This window comes from Mchenga conophoros, linkage group LG7, assembly GCF_057382185.1.
Source record: "Mchenga conophoros isolate Kocher_MC1m ecotype Shallow Benthic linkage group LG7, M_conophoros_male_GT1.1, whole genome shotgun sequence".
Classification (NCBI taxonomy): Eukaryota; Metazoa; Chordata; class Actinopteri; order Cichliformes; family Cichlidae; genus Mchenga; species Mchenga conophoros.
This window is the reverse complement of record NC_140532.1, coordinates 41,886,981-41,905,834: the sequence shown is the minus strand read 5'-3', so window position 1 is coordinate 41,905,834 and position 18,854 is coordinate 41,886,981. Positions and strand designations below refer to the sequence as shown.

Here is an 18,854-nt window from a genome sequence, read left to right as displayed (position 1 = left end):
TCCCCACCTTTTAACTAACGTTTAACTAATCTAATCTCATTTAATGTTTCTGTTTATAGTCTGTATAGTTTATCTCCCCACGAATACACTCAAAGTAGTCTTAAAATAAAACCCACAAAACAGTTCAAGATTTAATACTTTTTATTTGCTCATTTAATGCCAGTTGCCCTGTTTTTCTGTATGTCACTCATTCGCTTATACTTGGGCAAAAAGTACCAATTTGTACACTAGTATAGTGTATTTTTTCCCTCTATCTCTCTATGTCTGTCACACACAGAGACCAACACACAGACATGTATATGCTCATTATTGCTGTTCAAACTGATGCTCAAATTTCCAAGCACCACCTGAACGCCTCATCTGTTTTTAACCTATCACTGGACCAACTGTCGTCATTCCGCTTCGCTCTCTGCTGTGGTAAGTACAGTACACTCAGTACTGCAGTGTTTTATTTTTATGATGGAAAAAATACATGTTTGACATTTAAACTCACATATCAAGTCCAACAGAGTTAAAAAGAATTCAAAGAAGAAAGAAAAAAGAATAACCTTCGCTATCATTTATATACGTTTATGATGTTTTGCTGTTAGCAGCAGTGCTAACGCTAGCTTCGATGCTAATGCTAGCAACAATGCTAATGCTAGCAACAATGCTAACGCTAGCTATAGTGCTAACACTAGCCTTAGCACTTGTTAACTGACAAAAATAATATTCCTGTGATATTTCTTGCCGGTCAGTGAGACAAAAGTAAGAAATGAGCTTTATTATTGCCATTGTGGCTCAGTTTTAACAGTAAGAGTGCTAGCGCTAGTAGCATTGCTAACGCTAGCTGCAATGCTAACGCTAGCTGCATTGCTAACACTAACTGAAGTGCTAATGCTAGCCGGAATGCTAGCGCTAGCAGCAATGCTAAGGCTAGTAACAGTCTAACAGTAGCCTTACATAAGTGGCAATACTTCAGTTAATTAGTTTGAATTGTAAAATGGCTGCTGTATCAGTTGGTGTGCTATATTACTCTATAATTACCCTGCTGACTAGAAGTTCAGTGTATCATGTCGTGTGGGCTTTGTATTTCTGTTAGTCTGATAACACTGTACAGACAACTAACGTATTATTTCTCGTGTTACACTTTCAGGAACCTGACTGACACTGTGCTTTGCCTGGTAGGTGTGCACATACTGTAAGAGAAGTAGACCAAAATAATAAAATAATCTGACTAATATAAGATGTAAAGTGATGGGTTCAAACTTTGTGCTAGACCTTTTAAACACAATTTTATAATAAATACACATAAGTGCAGCTTAACAATTGGGCTAAAATATTTTTTTCGTACATTTTTGTAGTCACACTACATGTGATTAATTAATGATTCACTCAATCATATTTGTATTTAAAAATATTATTGCTGAATTTAATTAAATATTTATTCTTTTAAAAAGTGCCCAATTATGCAACTTTTTGCACATGGCAGCCGACAACAGTTTAGCTTGAATATTTGTTTTGTCCTTTTTCAGTAGTCACAATTAGTTCATACAATTACCATGTTATATCATTTTAATAAAATAATTTTTTTCTTGTTTTTTGTTCACAGTGTGCAGAAGAAGAACAAGGACCAGATCTCCAGTCTTCTCTCTCACATCCCAACCCCCCAACCCCTCTATCCTCTGTCCTGCTCCACCTGTTGTCTCTGCCTTCTTTCCATCTGTATTTCACTCTGTGGTTTGTGAGAAATTTTGCCAAACCAAGAATCTTATTGCGGTTTGATTTAAAGCCGTGTCTCTCCTGCTCTGTCTGTTCTCTCTGCTAAATTTTCTCTCTACCTGTTTTTCACTCTTGGCTTGCTGCTGAAAAACGCCAAGCCAACAAAGCAATAAAGAGTGCATATTTTGCCTCAACCTATGAACAAACTGAACAAACAAAGAAAAATCTGCGGTTTGATTTAAAGCCGTGTCTCTCCTGCTCTGCCTGTTCTCACTGCTAAATTTTCTCTCTACCTGTTTTTCACTCTTGGCTTGCTGCTGAAAAACGCCAAGCCATTAAAGCAATAAAGAGTGCATATATTGCCTCTACCTGAGAACAAACTGAACAAACAAAGAAAACTAATTCACGGTTTGATTGTGATTTCCCAGCCGTGTCTCTCCTGCTCTGCCTGTTCTCTCTTCTAAATTTTCTCTCTACCTGTTTTTCACTCTTGGCTTGCTGCTGAAAAATGCCAAGCCAATAAAGAGAGTGCATAATATTCTCTCAACTGAAGAACAAACTGTCAAACGAAAGACAACTGTTTAAGACAAATAAAAACTGAAATATAAAAACAAAGACAACATCTCCTGGTGTGTGCCACTCTTATCTTGTGAACATATTTTCTAAAGACTAAGAAACACTTGCAGGTGTGTGAAAATGCCAAGGAAGCAGAAAAAGTCACAAGCTGCAAAACAACGCTGGAAAAAGTTTCATGAGTTTCAAAAAGTACCAACATGTGAACAAGCTGAGTTTGATTTTCCTCAGAGCTCTGCAGAAGACAGTGTGTCTACAAAGACCAATTCTGACAGTGTCAAACAGGCAGGTCAACATGTTCCTGCACATGTACAACAGGTATCTTATGCTGATGCTGTAAAGAGTGGACTGCAGCATAAAGTTAATGAACAACATGAGGTGTCAAGTGCCCCACAGGTGGGTTATGCTGACTTTTTGAAAAGAGGCTGTCACAGTGATGTGGCTGGACCATCTCATGCAGAAAGAGTGAACCTTGAAAACCAGCCCTCTATTACACTTGTCTGTGCATCTCGCAGCCAGGCACATCCTAAATATGGAGACTCCAGAAACAAGCAGTGCACATGCAACTCACTCACATTTCTTGCATTCCTTCATGAGAATGAAAACATGACTACAGCTGACCTTAATCTGGTCTTGGATAAAGGTGATGTGATGTACAAAGAGGCCAAGAAAAGATTTCCTAAAAATATTCATTTGGCAACCGATGAGCTGCCAGACAAAGTTGATGCTCGCTGGTCTATGTATGATGTCGACATGACACAGCCTTCCCGGTATGGGACATTTGAAGAACCTCCAGAGGAAGCAGTAGATACCTTTCTCAGCTTAGAAGCAGGACTGAGCTGCCTGTTGTCAGATGTGCAGTATGCCTTATTGATTATGAGTGGATTGTGTATCGCAGTGTTCAGATCCACATCAGGCAAATATGGTTTCTTTGATCCACACTCCAGAACACCCAGTGGTCTTCCTCTATTACTACAGTCACGTAATCGTGGTACAGCAGTGATGCTGAAATTCACACTCCTCAGTGACATGATTAAGAGGATCCAAGATTCTTATAAAATGATGGAGATATCACCCTCTTGTAACTATGAACTGAAGCCTGTGCAGTTCTACAGTATGAGCACAGTCAACCTGAGTGATACTATCACAGACACAGTCTGCAGACCAACAGCTGCCACTGCTGTGGCACCTACTCACTCTGATGCAACTGTTGATGAAGCAAACCCCTCTACTCCAAGGAGAAACACAACCACTGATCCGACTGAAAATATCTTTTGTCAAATGTCCATTTGTACGCCACTGGTGAAACAAAAAGAAGTCCACATGACTCAGTTCACATCATATGAAGATCAGAATGAACCTCCTAATATACCAACTGAAGAACTATGCAGTGAATTAAGTTTCCTTCCATCAAGTGATGCTTTTTCATGTCAATCAAATGCTGCCATAACAAATGTTGCTGCCTGTGACCTTTCTGATATAGTTTTACAAAAACTGAAAAAAGTTAATAAACAACAAAGGAACAAAATGAAAAGAAGATTAATGGCATCAGAGAAACCCAGAAATCAGAGAAAAGAAAACCAAAAAAGGAAAGAACAACAAAAGTATGCTTCAAATAAAGATTACAAAGAAAAGAAAAAATCTTGCACAAGCGAGACATATAAAAACAATCCTGAAGTTAGACAAAAACAACAACAGTATATGAAAAGACGTTACTGTGAAAATGATGAATTCAGACAGAAACAACAGCAATATATTAGAAGACGTTACTGTGAAAATGATGAATTCAGACAGAAACAACAGCAATATATTAGAAGACGTTACTGTGAAAATGATGAATTCAGACAGAAACAACAGCAATATATTAGAAGACGTTACTGTGAAAATGATGAATTCAGAAAGAAACAAAAACAATATGTTAAAAAACGTTTTTCTGAGAATGCTACAGTTAGAAAGAAACAACAACAATATATTAAAAGACGCTACTGTGAGAACGATGAATTCAGAAAGAAACAACAACAATATATTAAAAGACGCTACTGTGAGAACGATGAATTCAGAAAGAAACAACAACAATATATTAAAAGACGCTACTGTGACAATGCTGAATTTAGACAAAAACAAAAAAACTATATAACTAAAAGGTATCAAGAAAACCCTGAATTCAGAGAGAGACAGAGATCTCGAGTGACTCAGCGTTATGCACGTGACAATGCATTCAGAGTAAGACACAGACAACTAATGAAACAACTAATGCGAGACAGGTATCAAAGTAATCTTGCATTCAGGATTATGCACAACATGAGATGTGCAATGAAAATAAAAAGGAAATACAGATGGGTGAACAGACAAACCCAAGAGAGTGACAACAGTGTGATCAACGAGGCCATATCTGTGTTCAAATCACAAATCAAAGCTGGACCATCATACCCATGTACTGTATGCTTCAAGGCTTCATTTCCAAACCAAGTGCGACCCTGCACAAGGTCAAAGTATTTCAAAAACCCACATGTAGTTGCAACATGTTTGACAGGAAAGTTTGTTCATGTTTGTGATGAAAACTGCAGAAATGAGCAGTGCAAAGTGCCTGATGAGAGAAAGAGAGAGTGGATATGTCACACCTGCCACGATCATCTTAAAAATGGATCCATGCCAGCGCTTGCTGTTGCCAATAAGTTGGATCTTGCTGATATTCCAGCTGAACTTTCTGATCTCAACATACTGGAGAGACATCTCATAGCCAAGTGCATACCATTTGCCAAGATCATTCCTCTTCCCAAAGGCAGACAAAGAGCAATTAGAGGAAATGTGGTCTGTGTCCCATCAGAGGTACAGGAAACTGTTGAAACACTACCTCGATTGAGAATTAATTCTCAGGTGATCAGAGTGAAACTGAAGAGACGCTTGTCTTACAAAGGTCATCAGCTGTTTCAGACTGTAAGCTGGTCTAAACTTGTGCAAGCACTGCATAAACTCAAGCAGATTCATCCACAGTATAAGGATGTGAGCATCAGAGATGATGCTGAGCTGTGTGATCCAACTCTTCCTGATGAAGATGATGAGGATGATGATGATGAAAACATGAATGAGGACGATTATGATGAGGCTGATTTAATGGAAATTGACAGCTGTGAGAAAAATGCACTGAGTGAAGCACAAAATATAAATGAACAGGACATTGACATGTTACCCTGTGATGGTGAACAATCGCATGAACAGATGAGAGATGATTCAGAGCAAGCAGATGGACTGACTAATGGTGGTTTTGCACTCGAGTCCTGTTTGCAGCCCCCTGATGTGGCTGAGGAGATATTATGTTTCAGTGAAGGAATCTACTCTGTTGCTCCTGCAGAGAGAAACAATCCAATAAGTTTTTTCAAAACACCTAAACTGGAGGCCATGGCCTTCCCTGTGCAGTTTCCTACAGGCCAAAACACACTTGATGAAAGAAGGCTGATCAAAGTATCCCCCAGTGGGTATTTCAAATCAAGACTTTTCTGCATTGATGATCGTTTTGCCAAAGACACAAACTATTTATTCTTTGCACAGTTTGTGACTGAAATACACTTGGCTACATCCAGCATGACAGTACAGTTAAGGAAGGCAAAGCCTCTGACCAGAGATGGTAGAAAAATAACCTCAGGCATGTTACAAGATAAACACGAGGTGGAGAAACTGGTGCGAAATAAAGATGCAGTGAGATTCATGCAGCCTCTGAGAGGAACCCCAGCCTATTGGGAGAAAACAACAAGAGATCTTTTTGCCATGATCAGACAGTTGGGAACTCCCACGTTCTTTTGCACATTTTCAGCTGCTGAAATGCGCTGGCCTGAAGTGATCGAGGCAATAACAAGGCAGCAAGGTGAACAAGTGAATTTTGAAGGACTCGACTGGTCAGCAAAGTGTGACATCCTGAGAAGCAATCCTGTCACAACAATGCGCATGTTTGACAAGAGAGTTGAAGCATTATTCAGAGATTTACTCTTATCTCCCGCAGAGCCACTTGGCAAAGTCATTGACTACTTTTACAGAGTTGAGTTTCAGCACAGAGGAAGCCCACACATACACTGCCTCCTGTGGGTAGAAGGTGCTCCTGTGTTTGAGGAGGATGATGAGCAAACTGTTCTTGATTTTATAAACAAATACATCACAGCTCAGCTGCCTGATCCACATAAACAACCTGAACTGTACAAAAAAGTAACAGAAGTGCAAAAACACAGTAAGAACCACACAAAGACGTGCTTTAGGAGTTTAAGCTCCGGGTGCCGTTTTGGTTTTCCCAAACCACCCTGCAATGAGACAATGATCACAAGACCCAGTGAGGATGATGCACTGGAAGTAGAAACGGCAAAGAACAAGCTCAGACCACTGAACCAGCTGCTGAATGAACCTGAAACTGCTTCCATGAGTTTAGAGCAGCTCTTGGAAAGATGCAAGTTGACACATGCAGAATATGAGAGATACCTGAATAAAATGAACATGAGGAGTACGATCATACTAAAGCGTGATCCAAAAGACTCTTGGATAAACGGCTATAATCCACATCTGCTTGAAGCCTGGAACAGTAATATCGACATAAGCTTTGTTTTAGATGCTTTTGGTGCTGCAAATTATTTAATGAAATATATATCAAAAAAAGAGGGCGGGCTATCTGAGTACCTGAAAACTGTCATTGAGAACTCCCATAAGGACAGTGTAAATGAGTGCGATGAAATGAGAGCCGTCATGCAGGCATATTCAAAGAAGCGAGAGATCAGTGCACAGGAGTGTGTTGCTCGTGCATGTGGTCTTCACATGAAGCAATGCTCACGTGCTGTAATATTCATTCCAACTGATGATAATCCTGTGAAAATGAGTCGTCCCCTGTCAGTTCTGGACAACACAACACCTGAGTCTTCCAATGTTTGGATGACATCTTTGAATGACAAATACAAAGCCAGACCTGAAACACCAGAGTATGAGGAGATGTGCATGGCAGACTTTGCTGCTACTTGCAGGATTGTCTATGGCCAACAGAAAAAAGGTAAAGATGTTTTGCCCCTTCTCAATGAGATGGGGTTTGTGCAAAGGCGCAAAAACAATAAGCCTGCTATCATCAGATTTCACCGCTGCTCACAAGAAAAACATCCAGAGCAATATTACGGAAGACTGCTTAAACTGTACCTTCCTCATCGTTCAGACCACGAACTGAAAACACCATCGTTGCCAACCTATCAGGCTTTCTATGGTGCTGGCTGTGTACAGCTGCCAGGTACTGACCGTCTTGAGTACGTGCAACACATTGTCAAAAGAAACAGAGAAAAATATGAGAAAAACAGTGAGGAGATCGAGAGCGCTGTTGAGGAATATGAGCAGAACAGAGGTGTGACTGACGAATGGTGTAATCTGGCACCTGAATCAGATCTCGTAAGGTTGCCACTTGTTGAACAAGAAAGAGAGCGAGACAATGAAAATGAACAGGAAGATGTGCCCGACTACAGCCGTCAGGCTGATGCTTCAACAGAAGTCAGAGCCATCAGGGAACCCCCTGCTATTGATCCCACATTGTTACGTCAGATGTTTCAGAATCTGAACAAGAAGCAAGCCTGCATATTTTATGCAGTTAGAGACTGGTGCATTAAAAGAGTCTGTGCTCTAAATCCAGAGCAGTTTTTCTTTTATATTAATGGTGGTGCTGGAACAGGAAAATCACATCTTATCAAATGCATCTACTCAGAAGCATCTAAGATACTGAGCAAAGTGCCCAGATATGCAGACGACGTTGACATATCAAAACCCACTGTCCTGTTAACTGCTTTCACTGGGACTGCAGCTTTTAACATTTCTGGAACAACACTGCATTCTCTTCTCAAGCTGCCTAGAAGCTTAAAACCTCCCATTCAGGGACTTGGCAATCAGCTGGATGAAGTCAGATCAGAACTTTTGAATGCTGAAATAATCGTCATTGACGAAGTGTCTATGGTGTCAAGACATCTGTTTGCATATGTAGATGCAAGACTCAAACAGATCAAAGGGACTCGGAGACCCTTTGGAGGCATGTCAGTCATTGCTGTCGGAGACTTCTATCAGCTACCCCCAGTGCGACAGTCTAAACCTCTCTGTGTGCACGACCCGTCCGAGATCGACCTGTGGCGGGAGCATTTTCAGATGATCACTCTGACTGAGATTATGCGTCAGAAAGATGATGTTGTCTTTGCAGAGATGCTGAACAGAATTCGTGTGAAAGGAAAGTTGGATGAGCTTTGCGAAGCAGATAGAAATTTGTTGTCACAGGCCATAACTGAACCAGCCCTTTGTCCAACTGATGCGTTGCACATTTTTGCAACTAATAAAGAAGTGGATGCACACAACTCTGCAACACTGGCTCTGCTCCACACTCATATCATTGACATCCATGCAGATGATTATAGAAAAGATCCTAGAACTGGCAGAATGGCACTTCAAGACAGACCGTTGAAAGGAGGTAAAAACGAGTTACCAGACACACTGAAAGTTGCAGAAGGAGCTCGTGTCATGCTCACCAGAAACATTGACATACAAAATGGTTTGGTTAATGGAGCTTTTGGAATACTACTTAGAGTAGTTCACTCTGAAAACGACCAACACATCATCAAGCTTGGACTTAAAATGGATAATGAGACATCTGGAAAGAATAACCGCACACCAGCAGACGACATGGTGTACATTGAGAGAGCAGAGGAGAATCTGAAGCAGAAAGGAGTGGTACGAAGACAGTTCCCAGTGAAGCTGGCCTTTGCATGTACAATACATAAGGTACAGGGTATGACAACTACATCAGCTGTTGTCTCTCTTAAGAGCATTTTTGAGCCCGGCATGGCCTACGTAGCTGTCAGTAGAGTGACGTCTCTCAGTGGACTGTATCTTCTTGATATGGAAGAGAAAAAAATATTCACCAACCCAGAAATCACTGCAGCGCTTGAGAACATGAGACAAGCCAACCTTGATGACATGATGCCTCTTCTACACGTGAGGCAAACACTGAGCAGGTCAGAGGTTTTCACCATTGTTCATCATAATACAGAGGGACTGCCAGCTCACATTAATGACATCAAAAGTCACCATGAATTGTGTCTAGCAGATGTTTTGTGCCTAACAGAAACACACCTGCGGGGCTCTTTTGTCGCAGAGAGTCTCCACTTGGAAAATTACAATTTGTTCAAACGCAACAGACACCTGTCCTACACAAACTTTCCCCAGATGGCAAACAGAAGTGGTGGTGGAGTTGCTGTTTATGTGAAAAGTGACATTCAAGTGCATGAAAAACAGTACATCCATAATGTAACTGACCTTGAATTTCTGGCTTTAAAGGTTGAAGCACCAGTCAGTGCTCTGATTGCAGTTGTATACAGACCTCCAGACTACACTCTGAGGCCATTCCTGAAAAACCTGGTAAGCCTATTAGACTCATTGGAGATCATGGACTGTCATCCCATCATAGTTTGTGGTGATTTTAATGAGAATGTTTTATCCAGTGCAAACAAACCAATCCTGGAGCTGTTTGAGTCTAGGGGATACGCACAGGTCATCACTGCCCCTACCACAGAGAAGAACACACTGCTTGACCTAATTTTCATTTCTCAGTCAGATCGATGTCTCCATTCTGGAGTCATGAAGACATACCATAGTTACCATGACCCAGTATACTGTGTATTGTCCTGTGATGATTCATGATCTAGATCTTTGAATACAGTAAGTAATTTCTATATTTTTGAATGACTTAAGAAAGTAGAGCGATATTTAAAAGTTGACGCCCTGCATTGCAGTATAATGTTTGAATTGTTTACATAAAATACAATTACATGAATTAAGTAATGATATCAGTAAAAGATGACAATTTTATTTATTACAGAAAATCTAAAATTCACTAACAGTAACCTATAAATGTCAGAAAAATCAAATATAGCAGTTTAAAATGAATAGTGTAGGCATATCCTCTCTGCAGCCAGGCTTCAACATCCTGCCAGGCTGCCCCAGTCTCACTGTGGCTGGGAGGGAGGGAGGGTGGACCAGAGGATTGCCTACACAACACATAAATGTTCAACAGCTTCTTCATTGTTTCTGAGAGAACAATAATGACTAAAGGTTGCTTTTTAAAAAAACAAACAAACAAACAAACAAACCTAATTACAGCAATAATGACAGTTAAGCCACTTTATGTGTGCCTCTATTTTGAAATACTATTTACAAAAATGTTATTATTTTGGTTTGTTATAAACTTTAAACTTTTTCAAAAGTATACGATTATATTTTTGGACAAATCTTTCGATGAAACATACATTTTTATGAGCTTTTATCATGTTTCGGCCAGTGCAATCATCAGAGTGGGTCTGGGTTGATAACTGCACATTTCTGGCCAGAAATGTTTCAGCAGTGTTACATATGTAGTGCATATGTTACACTTGCTTTCTGTTACCAGCTGATACCCTACATTTGTATAGACATTGGATGGTGTGAGGTTGGGGAGTTGAGTGGGGGGGGTTTACGGTGGGAGCTGAGGGGGGGGAGGGTGTTAGGTTTCCTTTTTTCTTTTTCTTTTTTAAGAGAGACACAGTCCTCCTGTGTCTTCTCCAAGCTTCACATGTAAGATCCAACAGTGTGAAGCACATAGCAGCTAGAAACTGTAATGCCACAGATCAGAGAGGCTTCATCATCACCATCTTCATCGCCGTACGATCAGAGCGTGAGACTTCACATCTGGAGCACAGGAGACATTCTGTGATAAGTCCTCCTTCTAGCTTGTCCCACAAGCAGTCGGTGAGATTTACTCACAACAAAAAGGGTTAATGACATAATTTCCATGAAAACATGTATTCATTCTTTGTAAAGTGTTTAAATTGTGTTTTCACTTGACCTTAGGAGTGTTAGAGTGTATTGTAATGTCTGTACTCAGGTGTTTCCCTCTGTGATCCATCCCCATCAGAGCTGAGACACTCAGGACTGAACAGACTGCACAGTTTCTGTGACCGAGCCTCCAAAACACCTTCTTTGAAACCACTCATGATAGAAGGGCTTCATATTTGCAGCAGCACTACTACAGGTATTCAGTTTATTACAGGATGTGTTTGTTTCTTAGGACCAGCTCTGAGTGCACACTACCTAACATATACACCTTTCTGTTCATTACAAACCAACTACTCTGGATCACACGGCCAGTTGGCAGGAATGTTGCTGCAGGAAAACATCCCTGGAGATCACCATCATTGTCAGACTGACTGTGCCTCCTCTGTGCAGTGTCAAGATCCTCCCTAAATGAATGTGTAAGTTAACATTTTCATTATTTTATTCCCTTTGACAAGACAAGTATCACTGATATTTACATTTACAACTACATATGTTCCCGTTTTCTGCTCTTCTTTTAAAGTCCTCAGCTATCCTGCTTCTGTGCTGCTTGCCACACATCAAACACTGGCCGGATGACAGGGAGGATCCACTCTGAAGTCACTGGACGTGATGAGGATCATATGGGACTTCATAGTTTCACAGAAACATTGTGCTCTGTGATTACAGGTTTTAAATGGACATAATGACTGCCTCTCTCTGATCAACAGGCTAAAGGATTGTTTTCATTGTTAGTGCTCTGTACAATGTATGCTTATTTAATATTTCATCACAGAGCAAACCTTTATTTATTTAACATTTTTTTATTTTGTTTTAATGTTGAATTAACTGTGGGGATTTTTTTAAGTGGGCACTTGGGATGTCATATGACCAGAAATGTGGTAACTGGAATTCAACAGTATGGAAGAAAAAATCTGCTGAGAACGAAACACATACAAAAACCCCCAAGAAAATTCAAATTCATTCCATGTAATCCAATCTAAAACATTTTAAACTGCTGAACAGCAACACAAACAGTGTTAAAAAACAGTGTTAACAGAATGATTATGATGATTTTGTACCAAAGTTTCAGGTCACATGGCACACCTAGTGTGTAGTGTGGGGTATCAGCTGGTAAGTATAGGTTTTTTCATATTTGTGTCCTTAGAGTTCAGATAGATAAAGACTTGTGTATAATAATTAGTCATAACCACAACTCAAAGTCAGGGACTAACTAAATTTGGGACTTTGTGTCTGAGCCCAGGTTAAAACAATGTGTAAAAAAGCATTTAGTGGCATGGCTGAACAATGCTGTATTGATACTTATTTATCCATGTTCACAAAAAGGACTAATGTGTTTATTTGATTATTTGCATGTGTTAAACTGTGTCACCACCTTAGGCTTTCATTTGAGTTTACTCACAAATCTCTATACAGTTCTCTTTTACCACTGTGTGGACTCTGTTTACATTAAAACATAAAAAAGAATGAGTAATAAAAAGATGTGTAGACAGATCAGAAGATTAAGTAGACCGATAGAAACAGCTGTTCAGCCATGTTCTAAGAAACCAACACAATTTAAAGGTTCAGGATTGTGGTTTTAAAAGTTGAATTTTCATGTATTTCATATGTTGCTCATTATTTTTTATTTAGTTATTTAATTTAGTTATTTTTCTTTATTCTACCAGTCCTTTTCAGAAAGAAGCTGTAAAATATGACTTAAGATTTTTATGTTATTTTCTATGACATACAAAACAAATTGATGTATGTAATACTATTAAACATGATATACACATGTGTATATGTCTGAAAAACATCATGCTGTATATTAAAGTTTGTATTTTCTGCAGAATGTTTGTTCTTCTTTTAAGTTCATTTCAATTAGAAGAATATGAACTTTTAATATTCATTCAGAGGTTTTCTGACTCTAAATGTTCTTTTCTCATTTCTTAGGGTTTTCTAATTTACATTTAAAACATTTTCAGCTTTTTTCCAACTTCTGCTTCTGTGTAACCTTCAGCTTTTAGCAGTTCAGCACCTTTGTTTTCAGGTTAAATTCGTTTTTTGTTTTTTTTTTTAATCTCATTCAATATTTTTAACTCAAAATTCAGCAATTAATTCATTTCAGTGCATACATTCAGATTCAAGCATTCACACTGCAGTTTCTTCAGAAAATGCACTTTCTAGTTATTATATTTTATTTTTCCGTACGTTTTTTGAAAGCCTACTCCTTCAAAACCGTTCAACTTAGAAAAACCATTCAAACATCGTTAGATTCCTATTATTTTGGACAACATTGCTTCTATTTTTCTCATTTTTAACATTTATATTTTTAATTTTATTCAACTTTATTCAACAAAAATTTCCCATGTATTTCAATGGGGAGACCCTTCAAATTCTCATTCAACTTACTCATTTTTAAACTCTTACTACTTCAACATACGTTCACATAGAGCCACCATTCAAACTTTAAAACGAAGACAAGACATTCAACTATTCAACTTGTATTTATCTTTTCAATATCTATTATACTTTTTCTTCAGTTCCAGTTTAAGTTTCATGATGTTTTTTCACCCGTTTCAGAGTTTATAATGGGTGTGTATGGGACGGAATGTTGGGGCTAGAGTGAGGCAGCTCAACTGCTAGAGTGAGAGGAGCAAAAAAATTAATCTTAAAATCTTTTTTAAAACTGCTGCTGTGTCCGCAGCGTTTGCTCTACAGGTATGATTTTACCCTCAAAACGTAGCCATCGCTGTCCTCTTTCATCCAATGTGTTTACTATTGTACTGGGTGTTATGGTTCTTTCATAAATGTCACCAATGCACAGCCTCCTCCCTCCAACTCTTCCATAGACTCTAATGTTAAAATGGCTCAGAAGGTTCGTTTGAAAATCAGAAGAGCATGGTGTCTTTCCACTGTCACCACGTCCATATAATAAACTCCACAGGCATGAAAAGTGAGAATTCAGTAGACTAGAAGCTGCTGTCGCTCACGGTGAAAGAATTTTGTCAATACGACTTTTACTTTTCATTTGGGAACGATTTGTTTCGGCCTGACTTTTCTGTTCATTTTAAGCAGCAAAAGTGAGGCGCATGTCTGTGTACGTGTGTATGGAGCCATTGGGTGCGGTCACTATAGCAACCAGGCTCACACCTGCCTGCTTAACGAGCTCTGCCTGCCACTGTACCAAGATTCATCTTAAGCACTTCTCTTTCAACTGCTGCTGTGTCCACAGTGTTACAGCCATCATTTTACCCTCAAATTGTCGCCATTATTGTTCTCTTTCCAACACCGTATCTTTCAAAGCTCAGGCATTTAAACTTTTTAAACTGTGTGGATCAAAGTGGAGGGATCACATTTGAGTCATTCAGTGATTCAAAGAATATGATCTTTTAATATTCATTCAGATGTTTTCTGACTCTAAATGTTCTTTTCTCATTTCTTAGGGTTTTCTAATTTACATTTAAAACATTTTCAGTTTTTTTCCAACTCCTTCTTCTGTGTAACCTTCAGCTTTTAGCAGTTCAGCACCTTTGTTTTCAGGTTAAATTCGTTTTTTTTTTTTTGTTTTTTTTTATCTCATTCAATATTTTTAACTCAAAATTCAGCAATTAATTCATTTCAGTGCATACATTCAGATTCAAGCATTCACACTGCAGTTTCTTCAGAAAATGCACTTTCTAGTTAGTGTGAATGCTTGAAAAGCATTCACAGTATTGTTCTTCTAATCTTTATTATTAGTGTGAATGCTTGAAAAGCATTCACAGTATTGTTCTTCTAATCTTTATTATTATATTTTATTCTGTATTCCGTACGTTTTTTGAAAGCCTACTCCTTCAAAACCGTTCAACTTAGAAAAACCATTCAAACATCGTTAGATTCCTATTATTTTGGACAACATTGCTTCTATTTTTCTCATTTTTAACATTTATATTTTTAATTTTATTCAACTTTATTCAACAAAAATTTCCCATGTATTTCAATGGGGAGACCCTTCAAATTCTCATTCAACTTACTCATTTTTAAACTCTTACTACTTCCACATACGTTGACATAGAGCCACCATTCAAACTTTAAAACGAAAACAAGACATTCAACTATTCAACTTGTATTTATCTTTTCAATATCTATTATACTTTTTCTTCAGTTCCAGTTTAAGTTTCATGATGTTTTTTCACCCGTTTCAGAGTTTATAATGGGTGTGTATGGGACGGAATGTTGGGGCTAGAGTGAGGCAGCTCAACTGCTAGAGTGAGAGGAGCAAAAAAATTAATCTTAAAATCTTTTTTAAAACTGCTGCTGTGTCCGCAGCGTTTGCTCTACAGGTATGATTTTACCCTCAAAACGTAACCATGGCTGTCCTCTTTCATCCAATGTGTTTACTATTGTCCTAGGTGTTATGGTTCTTTCATAAATGTCACCAATGCACAGCCTCCTCCCTCCAACTCTTCCATAGACTCTAATGTTAAAATGGCTCAGAAGGTTCGTTTGAAAATCAGAAGAGCATGGTGTCTTTACACTGTCACCATGTCCATATAATAAGCTCCACAGGCATGAAAACTGAGAATTAGGTAGACTAGACATGGCTGTCGCTCACGGTGAAAGAATTTTGTCAGTACGACATGTACTTTTCATTTGGGAACGATTTGTTTCGGCCTGACTTTTCTGTTCATTTTAAGCAGCAAAAGTGAGGTGCATGTCTGTGTGCGTGTGTATGGAGCCATTGGGTGCGGTCACTATAGCAACCAGGCTCACACCTGCCTGCTTAACGAGCTCTCTCTGCCACTCTGCCAAGATTCATCTTAAACACTTCTCTTTCAACTGCTGCTGTGTCCACAGTGTTAAAGCCATCATTTTACCCTCAAAATGTCGCCATCGTTGTTCTCTTTCCAACATCTTGTCTTTCAAAGCTCAGACATTTAAACTTTTTAAACTGTGTGGGTCCAAGTGGAGGGATCACATTTTAGTCATTCAGTGATTCAAAGAATATGACCTTTTAATATTCTTTCACATGTTTTCTGACTCTAAATGTTCTTTTCTCATTTCTTAGGTTTTTCTAATTTACAATTAAAACATTTTCAGCTTTTTTCCAACTTCTTCTTCTGTGTAACCTTCAGCTTTTAGCAGTTCAGCACTTTTGTTTTCAGGTTAAATTCAGGTTGTTTTTTTTTTTTTTTTTATCTCATTCAAATTTTTTAACTCAAAATTCAGCAATTAATTCATTTCAGTGCATACATTCAGATTCAAGCATTCACACTGCAGTTTCTTCAGAAAATGCACTTTCTAGTTATATTTTATTTTTCCGTACGTTTTTTGAAAGCCTACTCCTTCAAAACCGTTCAACTTAGAAAAACCATTCAAACATCGTTAGATTCCTATTATTTTGGACAACATTGCTTCTATTTTTCTCATTTTTAACATTTATATTTTTAATTTTATTCAACTTTATTCAACAAAAATTTCCCATGTATTTCAATGGGGAGACCCTTCAAATTCTCATTCAACTTACTCATTTTTAAACTCTTACTACTTCAACATACGTTCACATAGAGCCACCATTCAAACTTTAAAACGAAGACAAGACATTCAACTATTCAACTTGTATTTATCTTTTCAATATCTATTATACTTTTTCTTCAGTTCCAGTTTAAGTTTCATGATGTTTTTTCACCCGTTTCAGAGTTTATAATGGGTGTGTATGGGACGGAATGTTGGGGCTAGAGTGAGGCAGCTCAACTGCTAGAGTGAGAGGAGCAAAAAAATTAATCTTAAAATCTTTTTTAAAACTGCTGCTGTGTCCGCAGCGTTTGCTCTACAGGTATGATTTTACCCTCAAAACGTAGCCATCGCTGTCCTCTTTCACCCAATGTGTTTACTATTGTCCTAGGTGTTATGGTTCTTTCATAAATGTCACCAATGCACAGCCTCCTCCCTCCAACTGTTCCATAGACTCTAATGTTAAAATGGCTCAGAAGGTTCGTTTGAAAATCAGAAGAGCATGGTGTCTTTACACTGTCACCACGTCCATATAATAAACTCCACAGGCATGAAAACTGAGAATTCAGTAGACTAGAAGCTGCTGTCACTCACGGTGAAAGAATTTTGTCAATACGACTTTTACTTTTCATTTGGGAACGATTTGTTTCGGCCTGACTTTTCTGTTCATTTTAAGCAGCAAAAGTGAGGCGCATGTCTGTGTACGTGTGTATGGAGCCATTGGGTGCGGTCACTATAGCAACCAGGCTCACACCTGCCTGCTTAACGAGCTCTGCCTGCCACTGTACCAAGATTCATCTTAAGCACTTCTCTTTCAACTGCTGCTGTGTCGACAGTGTTACAGCCATCATTTTACCCTCAAATTGTCGCCATTATTGTTCTCTTTCCAACACCGTATCTTTCAAAGCTCAGGCATTTAAACTTTTTAAACTGTGTGGATCAAAGTGGAGGGATCACATTTGAGTCATTCAGTGATTCAAAGAATATGACCTTTTAATATTATTTCAGATGTTTTCTGACTCTAAATGTTCTTTTCTCATTTCTTAGGGTTTTCTAATTTACATTTAAAACATTTTCAGCTTTTTTCCAACTTCTTCTTCTGTGTAACGTTCAGCTTTTAGCAGTTCAGCACCTTTGTTTTCAGGTTAAATTAGTTTTTTTTTTTTGTTTTTTTTTAATCTCATTCAATATTTTTAACTCAAAATTCAGCAATTAATTCATTTCAGTGCATACATTCAGATTCAAGCATTCACACTGCAGTTTCTTCAGAAAATGCACTTTCTAGTTAGTGTGAATGCTTGAAAAGCATTCACAGTATTGTTCTTCTAATCTTTATTATTATATTTTATTCTGTATTCCGTACGTTTTTTGAAAGCCTACTCCTTCAAAACCATTCAACTTAGAAAAACCATTCAAACATCGTTAGATTCCTATTCTTTTGGACAACATTGCTTCTATTTTTCTCATTTTTAACATTTATATTTTTAATTTTATTCAACTTTATTCAACAAAAATTTATAATGTATTTCAATGGGGAGACCCTTCAAATCCTCATTCAACTTACTCATTTTTAAACTCTTACTACTTCCACATACATTGACATAGAGCCACCATTCAAACTTTAAAACGAAGACAAGACATTCAACTATTCAACTTGTATTTATCTTTTCAATATCTATTATACTTTTTCTTCAGTTCCAGTTTAAGTTTCATGATGTTTTTTCACCCGTTTCAGAGTTTATAATGGGTGTGTATGGGACGGAATGTTGGGGCTAGAGTGAGACAGCTCAACTGCTAGAGTGAGAGGAGCAAAAAAATTAATCTTAAAATCTTTTTTAAAACTGCTGCTGTGTCCGCAGCGTTTGCTCTACAGGTATGATTTTACCCTCAAAACGTAGCCATGGCTGTCCTCTTTCATCCAATGTGTTTACTATTGTACTAGGTGTTATGGTTCTTCCATAAATGTCACCAATGCACAGCCTCCTCCCTCCAACTCTTCCATAGACTCTAATGTTAAAATGGCTCAGAAGGTTCGTTTGAAAATCAGAAGAGCATGGTGTCTTTACACTGTCACCACGTCCATATAATAAACTCCACAGGCATGAAAACTGAGAATTTGGTAGACTAGACATGGCTGTCGCTCACGGTGAAAGAATTTTGTCAGTACGACATGTACTTTTCATTTGGGAACGATTTGTTTCGGCCTGACTTTTCTGTTCATTTTAAGCAGCAAAAGTGAGGTGCAT

At 38.3% G+C, this 18,854-nt stretch overlaps 1 protein-coding gene and 1 long non-coding RNA gene across 7 annotated transcripts; both read left to right on the top strand.

Annotated features, from left to right (window-relative positions):
* Nucleotides 1–383: 383 nt before the first annotated feature.
* On the top strand, nucleotides 384–2,321 carry LOC146570718 (uncharacterized). Its single transcript, XR_014893212.1, has 3 exons — nucleotides 384–417; nucleotides 1,136–1,163; nucleotides 1,592–2,321. It is a non-coding gene; the product is annotated as an uncharacterized LOC146570718 (long non-coding RNA).
* A 1,066-nt stretch (nucleotides 2,322–3,387) lies between these two features.
* Nucleotides 3,388–11,541, top strand: LOC146570717 (uncharacterized). 6 transcript variants are annotated; one of them, XM_085279339.1, is made up of 3 exons: nucleotides 3,388–9,684; nucleotides 11,218–11,332; nucleotides 11,449–11,541. In XM_085279339.1, the coding sequence occupies exons 1-3, from the start codon at nucleotides 3,391–3,393 to the stop codon at nucleotides 11,505–11,507; spliced, it is 6,468 nt and encodes a 2,155-aa protein (XP_085135465.1). In that variant the 5' UTR covers nucleotides 3,388–3,390; the 3' UTR covers nucleotides 11,508–11,541. The 6 variants fall into 6 exon arrangements, with proteins under 6 accessions (XP_085135465.1, XP_085135467.1, XP_085135469.1 ...); XM_085279343.1 differs by lacking the exon at nucleotides 11,449–11,541 and adding an exon at nucleotides 9,768–9,816 and having other exon boundaries at nucleotides 3,389–9,684; nucleotides 11,216–11,322; XM_085279341.1 differs by lacking the exons at nucleotides 11,218–11,332; nucleotides 11,449–11,541 and adding an exon at nucleotides 9,877–10,275.
* The last annotated feature ends 7,313 nt before the right edge of the window (nucleotides 11,542–18,854 follow it).

What these genes read in the sequence shown, in the direction of transcription:
- LOC146570717 (XM_085279339.1), top strand. Translation starts at nt 3,391, where the DNA reads ATGAGCACAGTCAACCTGAGTGATACTATCACAGACACAGTCTGCAGA. An exon ending in GGCCATTCCTGAAAAACCTG is followed by an intron (nt 9,685 to 11,217) that starts GTAAGCCTATTA and finishes TCCCCATCAGAG; the next exon opens with CTGAGACACTCAGGACTGAA. An exon ending in TTGCAGCAGCACTACTACAG is followed by an intron (nt 11,333 to 11,448) that starts GTATTCAGTTTA and finishes TCACACGGCCAG; the next exon opens with TTGGCAGGAATGTTGCTGCA.